Consider the following 22,266-nt stretch of genomic DNA (forward strand, 5'->3'; position numbering starts at 1 on the left):
GTAACACACAGGATAGTACAGCAGGAGGACAGAGAGCACAGTACACAGGTAACACACAGGATAGTACAGCAGGAGGACAGAGAGCACAGTACACAGGTAACACAGGATAGTACAGCAGGAGGACAGAGAGCACAGTACACAGGTAATACACAGGATAGTACAGCAGGAGGACAGAGAGCACAGTACACAGGTAACACACAGGATAGTACAGCAGGAGGACAGAGAGCACAGTACACAGGTAATACATAGGATAGTACAGCAGGAGGACAGAGAGCACAGTACACAGGTAACACACAGGATAGTACAGCAGGAGGACAGAGAGCACAGTACACAGGTAACACACAGGATAGTACAGCAGGAGGACAGAGAGCACAGCACAGTACACAGGTAATACACAGGATAGTACAGCAGGAGGACAGAGAGCACAGTACACAGGTAACACAGGATAGTACAGCAGGAGGACAGAGAGCACAGTACACAGGTAACACAGGATAGTACAGCAGGAGGACAGAGAGCACAGCACAGTACACAGGTAATACACAGGATAGTACAGCAGGAGGACAGAGAGCACAGTACACAGGTAATACACAGGATAGTACAGCAGGAGGACAGAGAGCACAGCACAGTACACAGGTAACACAGGATAGTACAGCAGGAGGACAGAGAGCACAGTACACAGGTAACACAGGATAGTACAGCAGGAGGACAGAGCACAGTACACAGGTAACACAGGATAGTACAGCAGGAGGACAGAGAGCACAGTACACAGGTAATACACAGGATAGTACAGCAGGAGGACAGAGCACAGCACAGTACACAGGTAATACACAGGATAGTACAGCAGGAGGACAAAGAGCACAGCACAGTACACAGGTAATACACAGGATATTACAGCAGGAGGACAGAGAGCACAGTACACAGGTAACACACAGGATAGTACAGCAGGGGGACAGAGAGCACAGCACAGTACACAGGTAATACACAGGATAGTACAGCAGGAGGACAGAGAGCACAGTACACAGGTAATACACAGGATAGTACAGCAGGAGGACAGAGAGCACAGTACACAGGTAACACACAGGATAGTACAGCAGGGGGACAGAGAGCACAGTACACAGGTAACACACAGGACAGTACAGCTGTAGGACAGAGAGCACAGCACACAGGTAATACACAGGATAGTACAGCAGGAGGACAGAGAGCACAGTACACAGGTAACACACAGGACAGTACAGCTGTAGGACAGAGAGCACAGTACACAGGTAACAGGATAGTACAGCAGGAGGACATAACACAGTACACAGGTAATACATAGGATAGTACAGCAGGAGGACACAGCGCAGTACACAGGTAATACACAGGATAGTACAGCAGAAGCCTAGAGAGTATAACCAGCTTAGTACACTGTCGGAGAAGTGTTTGCTATAGCGGCAGTAGTAGGAGTTAAAACCCAATATTGCCCTGAGCTTGCCTATACAGCCATCTTAGAGAGCAGCTATCTGGAATCAGGTTCTGGATGTAAGTAATTGATTACACTGAGGTGCATGCTCAGGCAGAGAGTACACATCATATACACAGAGAGTACACATCATATACACAGAGAATACACATCATATACACAGAGAGTACACATCATATACACAGAGAATACACATCATATACACAGAGAGTACACATCATATACACAGAGAATACACATCATATACACAGAGAATGCTGATAGCTACACTGTAATGTGGCAGTTATACATTAAAAACATTACATTGTAAACTCTGTGATTTACACCCATATATTTTTTTCTAGTGTTTATCAAAAATGTTAGATATATCATTATTTGTTATACATACACACTATATATATTCCATTCCTAGCACATAGACTCAGCACCACTTTGCTTTGTATCACAGGACAAAGCTGGGTAGAATGGTGCCAGTCTGCTGATCCCTATAACAATGTCACACAGCAACGTGGCATCAGCAGATCTGGGCAGCCAGAGGCTTCCACACGTTGTCAGCAATGTGTCACTAGGGTCTATATAAAGCCAGACACTTCTCATCTACACCATAGAGAGGACCAGCTATGGCCACTAGTAACTAAGGTGAGTCCTGGACTTTATCCTGCCTCACATCTCACAGGAATACACAGAGAGGACAGAGCATAGTATGTGTCACTAGGGTCTATATAAAGCCAGTCACTTCTCATCTACACCATAGAGAGGACCAGCCATGGCTACTAGTAACTAAGGTGAGTCCTGGACTTTATCCTGCCTCACATCTCACAGGAATACACAGAGGGGACAGAGCATAGTATGTGTCACTAGGGTCTATATAAAGCCAGACACTTCTCATCTACACCATAGAGAGGACCAGCCATGGCTACTAGTAACTAAGGTGAGTCCTGGACTTTATCCTGCCTAACATCTCACAGGAATACACAGAGAGGACAGAGCATAGTATGTGTCACTAGGGTCTATATAAAGCCAGTCACTTCTCATCTACACCATACAGAGGACCAGCCATGGCTACTAGTAACTAAGGTGAGTCCTGGACTTTATCCTGTCTCACATCTCACAGGAATACACAGAGAGGACAGAGCATAGTATGTGTCACTAGGGTCTATATAAAGCCAGACACTTCTCATCTACACCATAGAGAGGACCAGCCATGGCTACTAGTAACTAAGGTGAGTCCTGGACTTTATCCTGCCTAACATCTCACAGGAATACACAGAGAGGACAGAGCATAGTATGTGTCACTAGGGTCTATATAAAGCCAGTCACTTCTCATCTACACCATACAGAGAACCAGCCATGGCTACTAGTAACTAAGGTGAGTCCTGGACTTTATCCTGCCTCACATCTCACAGGAATACACAGAGGGGACAGACCATAGTATGTGGGAACCTTCATCGGATACAGACTATGTAAGTGAATCAGAGCCATATAGGCTAAATTACCTCCCCATATACTGCACAGGACCCTGGCAGGAGGCAATAAGATGAGAGGGGTTAGATGAGGGTGTGACTGATGAGATGAGAGGGGATAGATGAGAGTAATGAGGGTGTGACTGATGAGATGAGAGGGGTTAGACGAGGGTAATGAGGGTGTGACTGCTGAGATGAGAGGATGTAGATGAGGGTAATGAGGGTGTGACTGATGAGATGAGAGGGGTTAGATGAGGGTAATGAGGGTGTGACTGATGGGATGTGAGGGGTTAGATGAGGGTAATGAGGGTGTGACTGATGAGATGAGAAGGGTTAGATGAGAGTAATGAGGGTGTGACTGATGAGATGAGAGGAGTTAGATGAGAGTAATGAGGGTGTGACTGATGAGATGAGAGGAGTTAGATGAGGGTAATGAGGGTGTGTTGATGGGATGAGAAGGGTTAGATGAGAGTAATGAGGGTGTGACTGATGAGATGAGAGGAGTTAGATGAGAGTAATGAGGGTGTGACTGATGAGATGAGGGTAATGAGGGTGTGACTGATGAGATGAGAAGGGTTAGATGAGGGTAATAAGCGTGTGACTGATGAGATGAGAGGAGTTAGATGAGGGTAATGAGGGTGTGACTGATGGGATGTGAGGGGTTAGATGAGGGTAATGAGGGTGTGACTGATGAGATGAGAAGGGTTAGATGAGGGTAATAAGCGTGTGACTGATGAGATGAGAGGAGTTAGATGAGAGTAATGAGGGTGTGACTGATGAGATGAGAGTAATGAGGGTGTGACTGATGAGATGAGGGTAATGAGGGTGTGACTGATGAGATGAGAGGGGTTAGATGAGGGTAATAAGCGTGTGACTGATGAGATGAGAGGGGTTAGATGAGAGTAATGAGGGTGTGACTGATGAGATGAGAGGGGTTAGATGAGGGTAATGAGGGTGTGACTGATGAGATGAGAGGGGTTAGATGAGAGTAATGAGGGTGTGACTGATGAGATGAGAGGGGTTAGATGAGAGTAATGAGGGTGTGACTGATGAGATGAGAGGGGTTAGATGAGGGTAATGAGGGTGTGACTGATGAGATGAGAGGGGTTAGATGAGAGTAATGAGGGTGTGACTGATGGGATGTGAGGGGTTAGATGAGGGTAATGAGGGTGTGACTGATGAGATGAGAAGGGTTAGATGAGAGTAATGAGGGTGTGACTGATGAGATGAGAGGAGTTAGATGAGAGTAATGAGGGTGTGACTGATGAGATGAGAGGAGTTAGATGAGGGTAATGAGGGTGTGACTGATGGGATGTGAGGGGTTAGATGAGGGTAATGAGGGTGTGACTGATGAGATGAGAAGGGTTAGATGAGAGTAATGAGGGTGTGACTGATGAGATGAGAGGAGTTAGATGAGAGTAATGAGGGTGTGACTGATGAGATGAGAGTAATGAGGGTGTGACTGATGAGATGAGGGTAATGAGGGTGTGACTGATGAGATGAGAGGGGTTAGATGAGGGTAATAAGCGTGTGACTGATGAGATGAGAGGGGTTAGATGAGAGTAATGAGGGTGTGACTGATGAGATGAGAGGGGTTAGATGAGGGTAATGAGGGTGTGACTGATGAGATGAGAGGGGTTAGATGAGGGTAATGAGGGTGTGACTGATGGGATGTGAGGGGTTAGATGAGGGTAATGAGGGTGTGACTGATGAGATGAGAAGGGTTAGATGAGAGTAATGAGGGTGTGACTGATGAGATGAGAGGAGTTAGATGAGAGTAATGAGGGTGTGACTGATGAGATGAGAGTAATGAGGGTGTGACTGATGAGATGAGAGGGGTTAGATGAGGGTAATAAGCGTGTGACTGATGAGATGAGAGGGGTTAGATGAGAGTAATGAGGGTGTGACTGATGAGATGAGAGGGGTTAGATGAGGGTAATGAGGGTGTGACTGATGAGATGCATGAGACACAGAGAGGGTGATAAGAAGAAATGATGCAATGGGAGAAGATGGAATCTCTCTATATGCTATTACTGTGCTTCTACAGGTGGGGACACACTATAGCAATATGTCTGCGGATCGAGTGATCTGAAGTCATTCATACACACTGAATGTCCATCATCTATCCAGCAGCCGGGGATCCTGGGCAGCTGCCGATGGGTGTGTACGGGTGGTCTGCAGACATATCTGTCCATCGGCTATGCAGCACAGCCAATGTGATATGTCTGAATGACGCAGTACACAGACATATAGTTTGTACACACTGGCCGGTGGCCAGCAGATATATTGGTCGATCATCTGGTGTGGACCCAGCATAAGTGAAGAAGCATAAAATGGCCATAAACTAACCATAGGAATATATAAAATATCACCCTCTTATTTCCGTATAAGCATATTTCTTTCATAATGCAGTTTGTTGCTTTCTCTGGGCAGACGATCCCCTAGTACCTGTGCCTATAGGACTTTGTCTTTCTTCTATACTGTAACTTCTGTTGATGGGATTATTAATAATGGATGTTTTGTAAGATTGAGTTTGAGCTGACGAGAGGACTTCTAAGACGAGATGTCACAGAGAATGACCATAGCGTGGACCAGCACGGATGGCGAGATCCAGAGAGAGTAGATTGGGCATCATCTGCATAGAGATTATATTGAAATTTAAAGAAACCAATTTATTTTCCAAGGGACTTTGGATAGATAGAGATAAATAGACTGTCTAGTGCCAACGATGGAGGAATAGTGGATCCAGAGAAATGAACCATAAAGGAGAGGTTTGAAAGTTTGGTCAAAAACAAAGATAGGACAGTGTCTTCAATCCTATGGGAATGTATTATTCACTACCTCAGTCAGTGCAGCCTCTGGGGGGACTAACATGGGTCAGATAGGTTGTGTAAGGAAAGGACGTATGTGAGCAGGAGTGTAGGGAAGTGTAGGGGGGGGTGCTGAGAGATGGGCAGTCAGCAGAGAGAGTTGGGTTCAGAATAGAAGTAACCACTGTGTCTATAAGTGGTATATTTATCAATTATCTCCGCTAAATGAGCGATGAATCGCAGCCAAACACACCCTCAGGGACAGTGCCTGTGATCCGATCTCCTGTATGGGGACTCATGCGCCCCCTAGTGACCATGCATGTGACAATTGCCGGGTAAGGTTCAGGGGGACCCTCTCCCGGTAAGTTTTGCAATGTGTAGCCTATAGGCTGTTATAGGGTAACGCCAGCTTGCATTCTGGAGCTAAATCTTACAGGTTTGCAATCCCCAAAGAAATCTATAGGGCCTCCAGCTGCTGTCAGACATGGGGGATCTACTGCTGTCCCTCCACGGTACATTCGGGAGATAATTAAGATTTGCAGGTACTCCCCCAAACAGGTGTTTTCTGGGGAATATCCCACAATTATTTGACAGATAGACCCCTTGGGGTCCTATTTATCTTCACTTCATTTCTACAAAAGCAGATGAACTAACATTTTCTACTTCCTGTAGAAATGAAGTATCCGTGTTATTCATTATAAAGGTAACAGAGGATATATCACTCATCTTTCAGTCCCAATCTGTCCTCATACACTAGTAATAGAATCTAACTTAATCAAGCTCCGAAAATACAATATTTTGGGTTGGGAAGATGGATCCTTTTTGGATCACTCCGCCCCTGTCCGGCTCCTTCCACTGGGCACCGGGGCTTTGTTCCCGCAGAGCACGTCAGAGAGTCAGACTCGGCAATGCCCCGGAGAGATCAGTGATTTTCTTATCACCAGAGCCACTCTGAAATACTCCAGTGACTGCTCACACCTGTTCCACCTATTGCTGTTGAATATATCCTGGATTCAGGGACGGCTCCAGGGGCAGCCGTACCCTGTGCAGCATGGGTAGTAGTCGCCCTCTAGACACATGCAACAGAAAATGGGGGTGTGGCCTAATTACCATAGGCCACGTCCCATAAATGATGTTATTTGGGGGCGCCCCGCATGGCACACCTCCCGTGTAACGTCAGGCTGGGGGCGAGCGCAGCACTCCGTCACTAGCTGGACTTCCCCCAGCCCTCTCCCTGCACTGAATGGATGCTGCGCACATCCGCCCAGCATCCATTCAGCTACTCTATGGTCCGGCCCGCCGCACAGTGGCGGTGGGAGTGCCCAATCTCCAGACCACCCGCGGGCCAGTTCGGCCCACGAGTGGAACAGCAGGACAGTGCTGTCCCACTGAAATCGGGATGTTGGGAGGGGTGCGCCCTCTATGTTCGACCACACTGGTCCAACGTGCGTTGAGCCGGCCCTGCCTGGACTGGATATACACGGGTAATTATACCTATAACCACTGGCAATCTGACTATCACCCTAATAAATAGCAGCTAAGAAACAATATGAAGCAATAGCAACCATAGGGGATAATAATGTTTCCATACTACAAGTGTGTTTTATAGTGGTTTAATTTTTATATATCTCTATGTATGGTATAGATTATCTTTATATATCTCTCTATGTATGGTATAGATTATCTTTATATATCTCTATGTATGGTATAGATTATCTTTATATATATCTATGTATGGTATAGATTATCTTTATATATCTCTATGTATGGTATAGATTATCTTTATATATCTCTATGTATGGTATAGATTATCTTTATATATCTCTCTATGTATGGTATAGATTATCTTTATATATCACTATGTATGGTATAGATTATCTTTATATATCTCTATGTATGGTATAGATTATCTTTATATATCTCTATGTATGGTATAGATTATCTTTATATATATCTCTATGTATGGTATAGATTATCTTTATATATCACTATGTATGGTATAGATTATCTTTATATATATCTATGTATGGTATAGATTATCTTTATATATCACTATGTATGGTATAGATTATCTTTATATATATCTATGTATGGTATAGATTATCTTTATATATCTCTATGTATGGTATAGATTATCTTTATATATCACTATGTATGGTATAGATTATCTTTATATATATCTATGTATGGTATAGTTTATCTTTATATATCTATGTATGGTATAGATTATCTTTATATATATCTATGTATGGTATAGTTTATCTTTATATATCTCTATGTATGGTATAGATTATCTTTATATATCACTATGTATGGTATAGTTTATCTTTATATATCTATGTATGGTATAGTTTATCTTTATATATCACTATGTATGGTATAGATTATCTTTATATATCTCTCTATGTATGGTATAGATTATCTTTATATATATCTCTATGTATGGTATAGATTATCTTTATATATCTCTATGTATGGTATAGTTTATCTTTATATATCACTATGTATGGTATAGATTATCTTTATATATCTATGTATGGTATAGTTTATCTTTATATATCTCTATGTATGGTATAGATTATCTTTATATATCACTATGTATGGTATAGATTATCTTTATATATCTCTATGTATGGTATAGTTTATCTTTATATATCTCTATGTATGGTATAGATTATCTTTATATATCTCTATGTATGGTATAGATTATCTTTATATATCTATGTATGGTATAGATTATCTTTATATATCACTATGTATGGTATAGATTATCTTTATATATCTCTCTATGTATGGTATAGTTTATCTTTATATATCTATGTATGGTATAGATTATCTTTATATATCACTATGTATGGTATAGATTATCTTTATATATCTCTCTATGTATGGTATAGTTTATCTTTATATATCTATGTATGGTATAGATTATCTTTATATATCACTATGTATGGTATAGATTATCTTTATATATCTATGTATGGTATAGATTATCTTTATATATATCTCTATGTATGGTATAGATTATCTTTATATATCACTATGTATGGTATAGATTATCTTTATATATCTCTATGTATGGTATAGTTTATCTTTATATATCTATGTATGGTATAGATTATCTTTATATATATCTATGTATGGTATAGTTTATCTTTATATATATCTATGTATGGTATAGATTATCTTTATATATCTCTCTATGTATGGTATAGATTATCTTTATATATATCTCTATGTATGGTATAGTTTATCTTTATATATCTCTATGTATGGTATAGATTATCTTTATATATCACTATGTATGGTATAGATTATCTTTATATATCACTATGTATGGTATAGATTATCTTTATATATCTCTATGTATGGTATAGTTTATCTTTATATATCTCTCTATGTATGGTATATATTATCTTTATATATCTATGTATGGTATAGATTATCTTTATATATCTATGTATGGTATAGATTATCTTTATATATCTCTATGTATGGTATAGTTTATCTTTATATATCTCTATGTATGGTATAGTTTATCTTTATATATCTCTATGTATGGTATAGTTGATCTTTATATATATCTATGTATGGTATAGATTATCTTTATATATCTATGTATGGTATAGTTTATCTTTATATATCTATGTATGGTATAGATTATCTTTATATATCTCTATGTATGGTATAGTTTATCTTTATATATCTCTATGTATGGTATAGTTTATCTTTATATATCTCTATGTATGGTATAGTTGATCTTTATATATCTATGTATGGTATAGATTATCTTTATATATCTCTATGTATGGTATAGATTATCTTTATATATCTCTATGTATGGTATAGATTATCTTTATATATCACTATGTATGGTATAGTTTATCTTTATATATCACTATGTATGGTATAGATTATCTTTATATATCTCTATGTATGGTATAGATTATCTTTATATCTCTATGTATGGTATAGATTATCTTTATATATCTCTATGTATGGTATAGTTTATCTTTATATATATCACTATGTATGGTATAGTTTATCTTTATATATCTCTATGTATGGTATAGATTATCTTTATATATCTCTATGTATGGTATAGTTTATCTTTATATATCTCTATGTATGGTATAGATTATCTTTATATATCTCTATGTATGGTATAGATTATCTTTATATATCTCTCTATGTATGGTATAGATTATCTTTATATATCTATGTATGGTATAGATTATCTTTATATATATCTCTATGTATGGTATAGATTATCTTTATATATCTATGTATGGTATAGATTATCTTTATATATCTCTATGTATGGTATAGTTTATCTTTATATCTCTATGTATGGTATAGATTATCTTTATATATCTCTATGTATGGTATAGATTATCTTTATATATCACTATGTATGGTATATATTATCTTTATATATCTCTATGTATGGTATAGTTTATCTTTATATATCTCTATGTATGGTATAGTTTATCTTTATATATCTATGTATGGTATAGATTATCTTTATATATCTCTATGTATGGTATAGTTTATCTTTATATATATCTATGTATGGTATAGTTTATCTTTATATTTCTATGTATGGTATAGATTATCTTTATATAGCTCTATGTATGGTATAGTTTATCTTTATATATATCTATGTATGGTATAGATTATCTTTATATTTCTATGTATGGTATAGATTATCTTTATATATCTCTATGTATGGTATAGTTTATCTTTATATATCTCTATGTATGGTATAGTTTATCTTAATATATCACTATGTATGGTATAGATTATCTTTATATATCTCTATGTATGGTATAGATTATCTTTATATATCACTATGTATGGTATAGATTATCTTTATATATCTCTATGTATGGTATAGTTTATCTTTATATATCTATGTATGGTATAGTTTATCTTTATATATCTCTATGTATGGTATAGATTATCTTTATATATCTCTATGTATGGTATAGATTATCTTTATATATCTCTATGTATGGTATAGATTATCTTTATATATCTCTATGTATGGTATAGATTATCTTTATATATCTCTATGTATGGTATAGATTATCTTTATATATATCTCTATGTATGGTATAGATTATCTTTATATATCTCTATGTATGGTATAGATTATCTTTATATATCTCTATGTATGGTATAGATTATCTTTATATATCTCTATGTATGGTATAGATTATCTTTATATATCTCTATGTATGGTATAGTTTATCTTTATATATCTCTATGTATGGTATAGATTATCTTTATATATCTCTCTATGTATGGTATAGTTTATCTTTATATATATCTATGTATGGTATAGATTATCTTTATATATCTCTATGTATGGTATAGATTATCTTTATATATCTCTATGTATGGTATAGTTTATCTTTATATATCACTATGTATGGTATAGATTATCTTTATATATCTCTATGTATGGTATAGTTTATCTTTATATATCTCTATGTATGGTATAGATTATCTTTATATATCACTATGTATGGTATAGATTATCTTTATATATCTCTATGTATGGTATAGTTTATCTTTATATATATCTCTCTATGTATGGTATAGTTGATCTTTATATATCTCTATGTATGGTATAGATTATCTTTATATATCTCTATGTATGGTATAGTTGATCTTTATATATCTATGTATGGTATAGTTTATCTTTATATATCTCTATGTATGGTATAGTTGATCTTTATATATCTATGTATGGTATAGATTATCTTTATATATCTCTATGTATGGTATAGATTATCTTTATATATATCTCTATGTATGGTATAGATTATCTTTATATATCTATGTATGGTATAGATTATCTTTATATATCACTATGTATGGTATAGTTGATCTTTATATATCTATGTATGGTATAGATTATCTTTATATATCTCTATGTATGGTATAGATTATCTTTATATATATCTCTATGTATGGTATAGATTATCTTTATATATCGCTCTATGGGCTCTACTTATTAACATTATTTTTATTAAAATAAAGTGATAAATGCTGTTTTGTGTTGTCACATTATGTTAGTATCACCTGTAGTTATTACAGGGCAATTGGAGTAGACCCCTAAGTATAACTTATTGTTAGTAATCAGATCACATTTCCCATAACTGTAATGGGAAATGTGATCCGACCAAAGTTACTAACAATAAATTGTGAAAAAATACCGGGGGAAGCCCTGTGATAATAACGTTACCTGGCGGTGGCGTTATCCAGGGTCTCCCCCCGGTTACCGGCCTCCTGCCCTGCTCTAACGGGGAGAGCAGAGCCGGGAGTCGGTCCCTGTAGTCAGCTGTATGCGGATTGTAGTAAATAGAGCCCACTGAGCGTTCGAATCATTACAAAGCCATGCTTATTGGGATTGTGTACAGTTAACAACAGATGTACGCTACCAAATGCCATAGTGCACAGTAAATGTGCCTTTCTATGGGGAAAGTTAATGAATTTGTGTTGAACTAAATGGGAGAGTTATTTGCAAAATAAATGTAATGTTATGTTCCCAACTGTAATCCCAGGGGCAGCCTCTCATCCCAGGGCCAGCCTCTCATCCCAGGGCCAGCCTCTCATCCCAGGGCCAGCCTCTCATCCCAGGGGCAGCCTCTCATCGCATGTGTAAGCTGGAATCACTGGAGAGAGATTTATGAAGAGGGACTATTATGTAGGGTAGTAGAATGGGAGATTGCTTTCCAGTGATAGAACATCATGGTATTTAGAAGGCTGAATGAAAGGTTATAATACAATAATAACGCAGATAGAGGTCCATGGTATATGTATGGAAATGTGCTAGTTGTCCTTATCTAGGCTGTAAGACACTAGGAGTGCGGCCAGTAATGGTCATGTAGTAATAGGGGACTGGTGGTAATAAAGTGCTTCCTTGTCTTATTCAGGAGAGAAGGAGAGACGTCCCGTCCTGCAGGAATGTACACACTAATGGGAGGAGGTCTGCTCTGCGCAGTCTGCGGATTGGTCCTTCTCATAGTGGCCACAGCAACAGACTTCTGGATGCAGTATCGGTACTCGGGGAATCTGAGTAATCAGGGACTATGGAGATTTTGTGTGGCGGGGAAATGTCACGCTCACACCATCACGGTTGGTAAGAACAAGATCTATGATGAGACACAATGACGCCAGCATTACAGAGTAGGTAGACATGATCCATAGGGGCAATGGGGGTCTGATTCTCTGTGCATGGGTGTAAATGGTGAGTTTTAGTATATAGCGCACATACAGATGCCTTATTACACATCTGTACTCATGTCTGTCCCATCCTGAGGCGGGTGTCTTTCCGTGACATTGGGCATTTCATGTGGGCGACTGTCTTGTGGATTAGTGATAGGGAGCGTTGTGTTGCTGACGGGTCTCTGGTACTTAGCGCAGGAGCTTATACTAATGATGGCGGATGGCATACAACCAGCGGGTGGTGCTGCTTTCCACTTGCTGACGCATGAACCGCGCCATAGATTCTCGCTTTAGCATAAGGCAGTAAATCTGTGCACAGCTACAGCCGCTTTGTGAAGACTCAGAATCAGCCCCAAAAGAGGAGTAAGGGATTACAGTACAGGGAGGAGTAAGGGACTACAGTACAGGGAGGAGCAAGGGACTACAGTACAGGGAGGAGCAAGGGACTACAGTACAGGGAGGAGCAAGGGACTACAGTACAGGGAGGAGCAAGGGTCTACAGTACAGGGAGGAGCAAGGGTCTACAGTACAGGGAGGAGCAAGGGACTACAGTACAGGGAGGAGCAAGGGTCTACAGTACAGGGCGGAGCAAGGGACTACAGTACAGGGCGGAGCAAGGGACTACAGTACAGGGCGGAGCAAGGGTCTACAGTACAGGGAGGAGCAAGGGACTACAGTACAGGGAGGAGCAAGGGTCTACAGTACAGGGCGGAGCAAGGGACTACAGTACAGGGCGGAGCAAGGGACTACAGTACAGGGCGGAGCAAGGGACTACAGTACAGGGCGGAGCAAGGGACTACAGTACAGGGCGGAGCAAGGGACTACAGTACAGGGAGGAGTAAGGGACTACAGTACAGGGAGAAATAAGGGTCTACAGTACAGGGAGGAGTAAGGGACTATAGTACAGGGAGGAGTAATGGACTACAGTACAGGGAGGAGTAAGGACTACAGTATAGGGAGGAGTAAGGGACTACAGTATAGGGAGGAGTAAGGGACAATAGTATAGGGGGAAGCCGGACAGTAGGTAGCTCTGACAATGAAGTAGGTAAAAGCCGAGTTAGCAAGCGCCCACTAATGGCGACTTACCAGTAACATCAATGGTAGTTTTGGCAGCCTAGTCTCACTCTCTACAACATTTAGCATTAGGTTGCGGCAACACAATGATGTCATTCAAAGCCAATTGCATCACCAATCATTTATTCGCTACCCCCATCCCGCATTGCTACCCCCATCTGACACCACCCCACACCACTACTCTCATCCCAGACTGCTATTGTATCAGACACTACTACTCCTATTTCACATTTGTACTAGCATATGACACCACTACTGCCACCCCACGCCGCGTCTTCCACCCCACGCCACTCCTGCCACCCCACGCCTCATCTTCCACCCCACACCGCTCCTGCCACCCCACACCGCACCTGCCACCCCACACCGCACCTGCCCCCTTATATTTCTACTCCCAGCAGTCAGTACTGCAATGTGGGAAGATGGTGTCAAGTATAAGATTCCTCAAAAGATCTATTAGATCCTATAAAGGGGAGACCCATCAAACTAACCCCCCTCCCCCATGTTATAAAAATAAGAATTGCTAAAAAGCGGTTCCAATGTTTCCATAGTTGGGCCATGTAGAATACAAACGGATAAGGTTAGATGACCCCAGCGAGAGGAGGAGATCTTACAGGTAAACATTGCTATAATATGGGGGATGATCTGTATATCATAGATGGAGGATATGAGTTTTATGCTCTATGCCTTTGCTTTCTTCTTACACTCTCATATTTGGGATTCTCTGCGTTCTCTCCTGTTTTCCAGCTTTCTGGGATGCCACCCGAGCATTCATGTTATTGTCCATCCTGTCATGTTTCGCTGGCATCATCTTGGGGCTCACAGCTTTCTCCAGTGGGGCCAAATCTGCTAGAACACGCTCTGCTGGAGTCACGTTGTTAGTTGCAGGTAAGAATTCTGGGTATAATTGGTGCTAGGATGCTGTCATTAGGTGACCTGTAGTCATATCTACATACTATAACGACACATGAAACGTTCCCTAAACCGATGACACAGCAGGTAAGATGTAAGGCTAGCACAGTACCTGCCATTATAGGATGAGGGAGACAATCACATCCAGCTATAATACTGTACATCACTGACACAGCAGGTAAGATGTAAGGCTAGCACAGTACCTGGCTGTATAGGATGAGGGAGACCATCACACCCAGCTATAATACTGTACATCACTGACACAGCAGGAAAAATATAAGGCTAGCACAGTACCTGGCTGTATAGGATGAGGGAGACCATCACACCCAGCTATAATACTGTACATCACTGACACAGCAGGTAAGATGTAAGGCTAGCAGTGTTCCTGCCTGTATAGGATGAGGGAGACCATCACACCCAGCTATAATACTGTACATCAGTGACACAGCAGGTAAGATGTAAGGCTAGCAGTGTTCCTGCCTGTATAGGATGAGGGAGACCATCACACCCAGCTATAATACTGTACATCACTGACACAGCAGGTAAGATGTAAGGCTAGCACAGTACCTGGCTGTATAGGATGAGGGAGACCATCACACCCAGCTATAATACTGTACATCACTGACACAGCAGGAAAAATATAAGGCTAGCACAGTACCTGGCTGTATAGGATGAGGGAGACCATCACACCCAGCTATAATACTGAACATCACTGACACAGCAGGTAAGATGTAAGGCTAGCAGTGTACCTGGCTGTATAGGATGAGGGAGACCATCACACCCAGCTATAATACTGTACAACACTGACACAGCAGGTAAGATGTAAGGCTAGCAGTGTTCCTACCTGTATAGGATGAGGGAGACCATTACACCCAGCTATAATACTGTACATCACTGACACAGCAGGTAAGATGTAAGGCTAGCAGTGTACCTGGCTGTATAGGATTAGGGAGACTATCACACCCAGCTATAATGCTGTACATCACTGACACAGCAGGTAAGATGTAAGGCTAGCACAGTACCTGGCTGTATAGGATGAGGGAGACCATCACACCCAGCTATAACACTGTACATCACTGACACAGCAGGTAAGATGTAAGGCTAGCAGTGTTCCTGCCTGGATAGGATGAGGGAGACCATCACACCCAGCTATAATATGGTACATCACTGACACAGCAGGTAAGATGTAAGGCTAGCAAAGTACCTGGCTGTATAGGATGAGGGAGACCATCACACCCAGCTATAATACTGTACATCACTGACACAGCAGGTAAGATGTAAGGCTAGCAGTGTACCTGGCTGTATAGGATGAGGGAGACTATTACATCCAGCTATAATACTGTACATCACTGACACAGCAGGAAAGATGTAAGGCTAGCACTATACCTGGCTGTATAGAATGAGGGAGACCATCACACCCAGCTATAATACTGTACACATCACTGACACAGCAGGTAAAATGTAAGGCTAGCAGTGTACCTGGCTGTATAGGATGAGGGAGACTATTACATCCAGCTATAATACTGTACATCACTGACACAGCAGGTAAGATGTAAGGCAAGCACAGTACCTGGCTGTATAGAATGAGGGAGACCGTCACACCCAGCTATAATACTGTACATCACTGACACAGCAGGTAAGATGTAAGGCTAGCACAGTACCTGGCTGTATAGAATGAGGGAGACCGTCACACCCAGCTATAATACTGTACATCACTGACACAGCAGGTAAGATGTAAGGCTAGCACAGTACCTGGCTGTATAGGATTTGAGAGACTATTATACCCAGCTATAATACTGTACATCACTGACACAGCAGGTAAGATGTAAGGCTAGCACAGTACCTGGATGTATAGGATGAGGGAGACTATTACACCCAGCTATAATACTGTACATCACTGACACAGCAGGTAAGATGTAAGGCTAGCACAGTACCTGGCTGTATAGGATGAGGGAGACTATTACACCCAGCTATAATACTGTACATCACTGACACAGCAGTTAAGATGTAAGTCTAGCAGTGTATCTGGCTCTATAGGATTTGGGAGACCATCACACCCAGCTATAATACTGTACATCACTGACACAGCAGGTAAGATGTAAGGCTAGCAGTGTTCCTGCCTGTATAGGATGAGGGAGACCATCACAACCAGCTATAATACTGTACATCACTGACACAGCAGGTAAGATGTAAGGCTAGCAGTGTTCCTGCTTGTATAGGATGAGGGAGACTATTACATCCAGCTATAATACTGTACATCACTGACACAGCAGGTAAGATGTAAGGCTATCAGTGTACCTGGTTGTATAGGATGAGGGGGACCATCACACCCAGCTATAATACTGTACATCACTGACACAGCAGGTAAGATGTAAGGCTAGCACAGTACCTGGCTGTATAGGATGAGGGAGACTATTACACCCAGCTATAATACTGTACATCACTGAAACAGCAGGTAAGATGTAAGGCTAGCAGTGTTTCTGCCTATATAGGATGAGTGAAACCATCACACCCAGCTATAATACTGTACATCACTGACACAGCAGGTAAGATGTAAGGCTAGCAGTGTTCCTGCCTGTATAGGATGAGGGAGACCATCACACCGAGCTATAATACTGTACAAATCACTGACACAGCAGGTAAAATGTAAGGCTAGCAGTGTACCTGGCTGTATAGCATGAGGGAGACAATTACATCCAGCTATAATACTGTACATCACTGACACAGCAGGTAAGATGTAAGGCGAGCACAGTACCTGGCTGTATAGTATGAGGGAGACCATCACATCCAGCTATAATACTGTACATCACTGACACAGCAGGTAAGATGTAAGGCTAGCAGTGTACCTGGCAGTATAGGATGAGGGAGACCATCACACCCAGCTATAATACTGTACACATCACTGACACAGCAGGTAAGATCTAAGGCTAGCACAGTACCTGGCTGTATAGGATGAGGGAGACTATAACACCCAGCTATAATACTGTACATCACTGACACAGCAGGTAAGATGTAAGGCTAGCACAGTACCTGGCTGTATAGGATGAGGGAGACTATTACATCCAGCTATAATACTGTACATCACTGACACAGCATGTAAGATGTAAGGATAGCACAGTACCTGGCAGTATAGGATGAGGGAGACCATCACACCCAGCTATAATACTGTACACATCACTGACACAGCAGGTAAGATGTAAGGCTAGCACAGTACCTGGCTGTATAGGATGAGGGAGACTATTACACCCAGCTATAATACTGTACATCACTGACACAGCAGGTAAGATGTAAGGCTAGCAGTGTTCCTGCCTGTATAGGATGAGGGAGACCATCACACCCAGCTATAATACTGTACATCACTGACACAGCAGGTAAGATGTAAGGCTAGCAGTGTTCCTGCCTGTATAGGATGAGGGAGACCATCACACCCAGCTATAATACTGTACATCACTGACACAGCAGGTAAGATGTAAGGCTAGCAGTGTTCCTGCCTGTATAGGATGAGGGAGACCATCACACCCAGCTATAATACTGTACATCACTGACACAGCAGGTAAGATGTAAGGCTAGCACAGTACCTGGCTGTATAGGATGAGGGAGACCATCACACCCACCTATAATACTGTACATCAATGACACAGCAAGTAAGATGTAAGGCAAGCAGTGTTCCTGCCTGTATAGGATGAGGGAGACCATCACACCCAGCTATAATATGGTACATCACTGACACAGCAGGTAAGATGTAAGGCTAGCACAGTACCTGGCTGTATAGGATGAGGGAGACCATCACACCCAGCTATAATACTGTACATCACTGACAGCAGGTAAGATGTAAGGCTAGCAGTGTTCCTGCCTGTATAGGATGAGGGAGACCATCACACCCAGCTATAATACTGTACACATCACTGACACAGCAGGTAAAATGTAAGGCTAGCAGTGTACCTGGCTGTATAAGATAAGGGAGACTATTACATCCAGCTATAATACTGTACATCACTGACACAGCAGGTAAGATGTAAGGCTAGCACAGTACCTGGCTGTATAGAATGAGGGAGACCGTCACACCCAGCTATAATACTGTACCTGTACATCACTGACACAGCATGTAAGATGTAAGGCTAGCACAGTACCTAGCTGTATAGTATGAGGGAGACAATCATACCCAGCTATAATACTGTACACATCACTGACACAGCAGGTAAGATGTAAGGCTAGCACAGTACCTGGCTGTATAGGATGAGGGAGACCATCACACCCAGCTATAATACTGTACATCACTGACACAGCAGGTAAGATGTAAGGCTAGCAGTGTTCCTGGTTGTATAGGATGAGGGAGACTATTACATCCAGCTATAATACTGTACATCACTGACACAGCAGGTAAGATGTAAGGCTATCAGTGTACCTGGTTGTATAGGATGAGGGGGACCATCACACCCAGCTATAATACTGTACATCACTGACACAGCAGGTAAGATGTAAGGCTAGCACAGTACCTGGCTGTATAGTATGAGGGAGACCATCACATCCAGCTATAATACTGTACATCACTGACACAGCAGGTAAGACGTAAGGCTAGCAGTGTACCTGGCAGTATAGGATGAGGGAGACCATCACACCCAGCTATAATACTGTACATCACTGACACAGCAGGTAAGATGTAAGGCTAGCAGTGTACCTGGCTGTATAGGATGAGGGAGACCATCACATCCAGCTATAATAATTTACATCACTGATACAGCAGGTAAGATGTAAGGCTAGCAGTGTACCTGGCTGTATAGGATGAGGGAGACCATCACATACAGCTATAATAATGTAAATCACTGACACAGCAGGTAAGATGTAAGGCTAGCAGTGTACCTGGCTGTAAAGGATGAGGGAGACCATCACACCCAGCTATAATACTGTACATCACTGACACAGCAGGTAAGATGTAAGGCTAGCACAGTACCTGGCTGTATAGGATGAGGGAGACCATCACACCCAGCTATACTACTGTACATCACTGACACAGCAGGTAAGATGTAAGGCTAGCACAGTACGTGGCTGTATAGGATGAGGGAGACCATTGCACACAGCTATAATACTGTACATCACTGACACAGCAGGTAAGATGTAAGGCTAGCACAGTACCTGGCTGTATAGTATGAGGGAGACCATCACATCCAGCTATAACACTGTACATCACTGACACAGCAGGTAAGATGTAAGGCTAGCACTGTACCTGGCTGTATAGGATGAGGGAGAGTATTACACCCAGCTATAATACTGTACATCACTGACACAGCAGTTAAGATGTAAGGCTAGCAGTGTACCTGGCTATATAGGATGAGGGAGACCATCACACCCATCTATAATACTGGACATCACTGACACAGCAGGTAAGATGTAACACTAGCACAGTACCTGGCTGCATAGGATTTGGGAGACCATCACGCCCAGCTATAATACTGTATATCACTGACACAGCAGGTAAGATGTAAGGCTAGCACAGTACCTGGCTGTATAGGATGAGGGAGACCATCACACCCAGCTATAATACCTGCTGTGTCAGTGATGTACAGTATTACAGCTGGGTGTAATAGTCTCCCTCATCCTGTACAGCCAAGTACTGTGCTAGCCTTACATCTTACCTGCTGCGTCAGTGATGTACAGTATTATACCTGGGTGTGATGGTCTCCCTCATCCTATACAGGCAGGAACACTGCTAGCCTTACATCTTACCTGTTGTGTCAGTGATGTACAGTATTATAGCTGGTTGTAATAGTCTCCCTCATCCTATACAGCCAGGTACACTGCTAGCCTTATATCTTACCTGCTGTGTCAGTGATGTACAGTATTATAGGTGGGTGTAATAGTCTCCCTCATCCTATACAGCCAGGTACTGTGCTAGTCTTAAATCTTACCTGCTGTGTCAGTGATGTACAGTATTATAGCTGGGTGTGATGGTCTCCCTCATCCTATACAGCCAGGAACACTGCTAACCTTACATCTTACATGCTGTGTCAGTGATGTGTACAGTATTATAGCTGGGTGTGATTGTCTCCCTCATCCTATACAGCCAGGTACACTGCTAGCCTTACATCTTACCTGCTGTGTTAGTGATGTACAGTATTATAGCTGTGTGTAATGGTCTCCCTCATCCTATACAGCCAGGAACACTGCTAGCCTTACATCTTACCTGCTGTGTCAGTGATGTCTACAGTATTATAGCTGGGTGTGATGGTCTCTCTCATCCTATACAGCCAGGTACACTGCTAGCCTTACATCATACCTGCTGTGTCAGTGATGTGTACAGTATTATAGCTGGGTGTGATGGTCTCCCTCATCCTATACAGCCAGGTACTGTGCTAGCCTTTTATCTTACCTGCTGTCAGTGATGTACAGTATTATAGCTGGGTGTAATACTCTCCCTCATCCTATACAGCCAGGAACACTGCTTGCCTTACATCATACCTGCTGTGGCAGTGATGTACAGTAAGATGTAAGGCTAGCAGTGTTCCTGGCTGTATAGGATGAGGGAGACTATTACATCCAGCTATAATACTGTACATCACTGATACAGCAGGCAAGATGTAAGGCTAGCAGTGTACCTGGCTGTATAGGATGAGGGAGACCATCACTCCCAGCTATAATACTGTACATCACTAACACAGCAGGTAAGACGTAAGGCTAGCACAGTACCTGGCTGTATAGTATGAGGGAGACCATGATATCCAGCTATAACACTGTACATCACTGACACAGCAGGTAAGACGTAAGGCTAGCACAGTACCTGGCTATATAGGATGAGGGAGAGTATTTCACCCAGCTATAATACTGTACATCACTGACACAGCAGGTAAGATATAAGGCTAGCACAGTACCTGGCTATATAGGATGAGGGAGACCATTACACCCAGCTATAATACTGTACACATCACTGACACAGCAGATAAGATGTAAGGCTAGCCGTGTTCCTGGCTGTATAAGATGAGGGATACTATTACACCCAGCTACAATACTGTACACATCACTGACACAGCAGGTAAGATATAGGGCTAGCACAGTACCTGGCTGTATAGGATGAGGGAGACCATTACACCCAGCTATAATACTGTACATCACTGACACAGCAGGTAAGATGTAAGGCTAGCAGTTTTCCTGCCTGTATAGGATGAGGGAGACCATCACACCCAGCTATAATACTGTACAAATCACTGACACAGCAGGTAAAATGTAAGGCTAGCAGTGTATCTGGCTGTATAGGATGAGGGAGACTATTACATCCAGCTATAATACTGTACATCACTGACACAGCAGGTAAGATGTAAGG

The 22,266-nt window shown here is 41.5% G+C and overlaps 1 protein-coding gene across 1 annotated transcript in view; it reads left to right on the forward strand.

Annotated features, from left to right (window-relative positions):
• Positions 1 to 2,070: 2,070 nt before the first annotated feature.
• Positions 2,071 to 22,266, forward strand: part of LOC148522729 (lens fiber membrane intrinsic protein-like) — a 43,408-nt gene continuing 23,212 nt past the window's right edge. Inside the window, exons 1-3 of the mRNA XM_088473825.1 lie at positions 2,071 to 2,098; positions 12,677 to 12,882; positions 14,787 to 14,927. Of these exons, the coding sequence (XP_088329951.1) occupies positions 12,708 to 12,882; positions 14,787 to 14,927 (316 nt within the window). The 5' untranslated portion in view covers positions 2,071 to 2,098; positions 12,677 to 12,707. The remainder of the gene's footprint in view (positions 2,099 to 12,676; positions 12,883 to 14,786; positions 14,928 to 22,266) is intronic.

This window comes from Taudactylus pleione, unplaced genomic scaffold (assembly GCF_031769625.1).
Source record: "Taudactylus pleione unplaced genomic scaffold, aTauple2 ptg000141l, whole genome shotgun sequence".
NCBI lineage: Eukaryota > Metazoa > Chordata > Amphibia > Anura > Myobatrachidae > Taudactylus > Taudactylus pleione.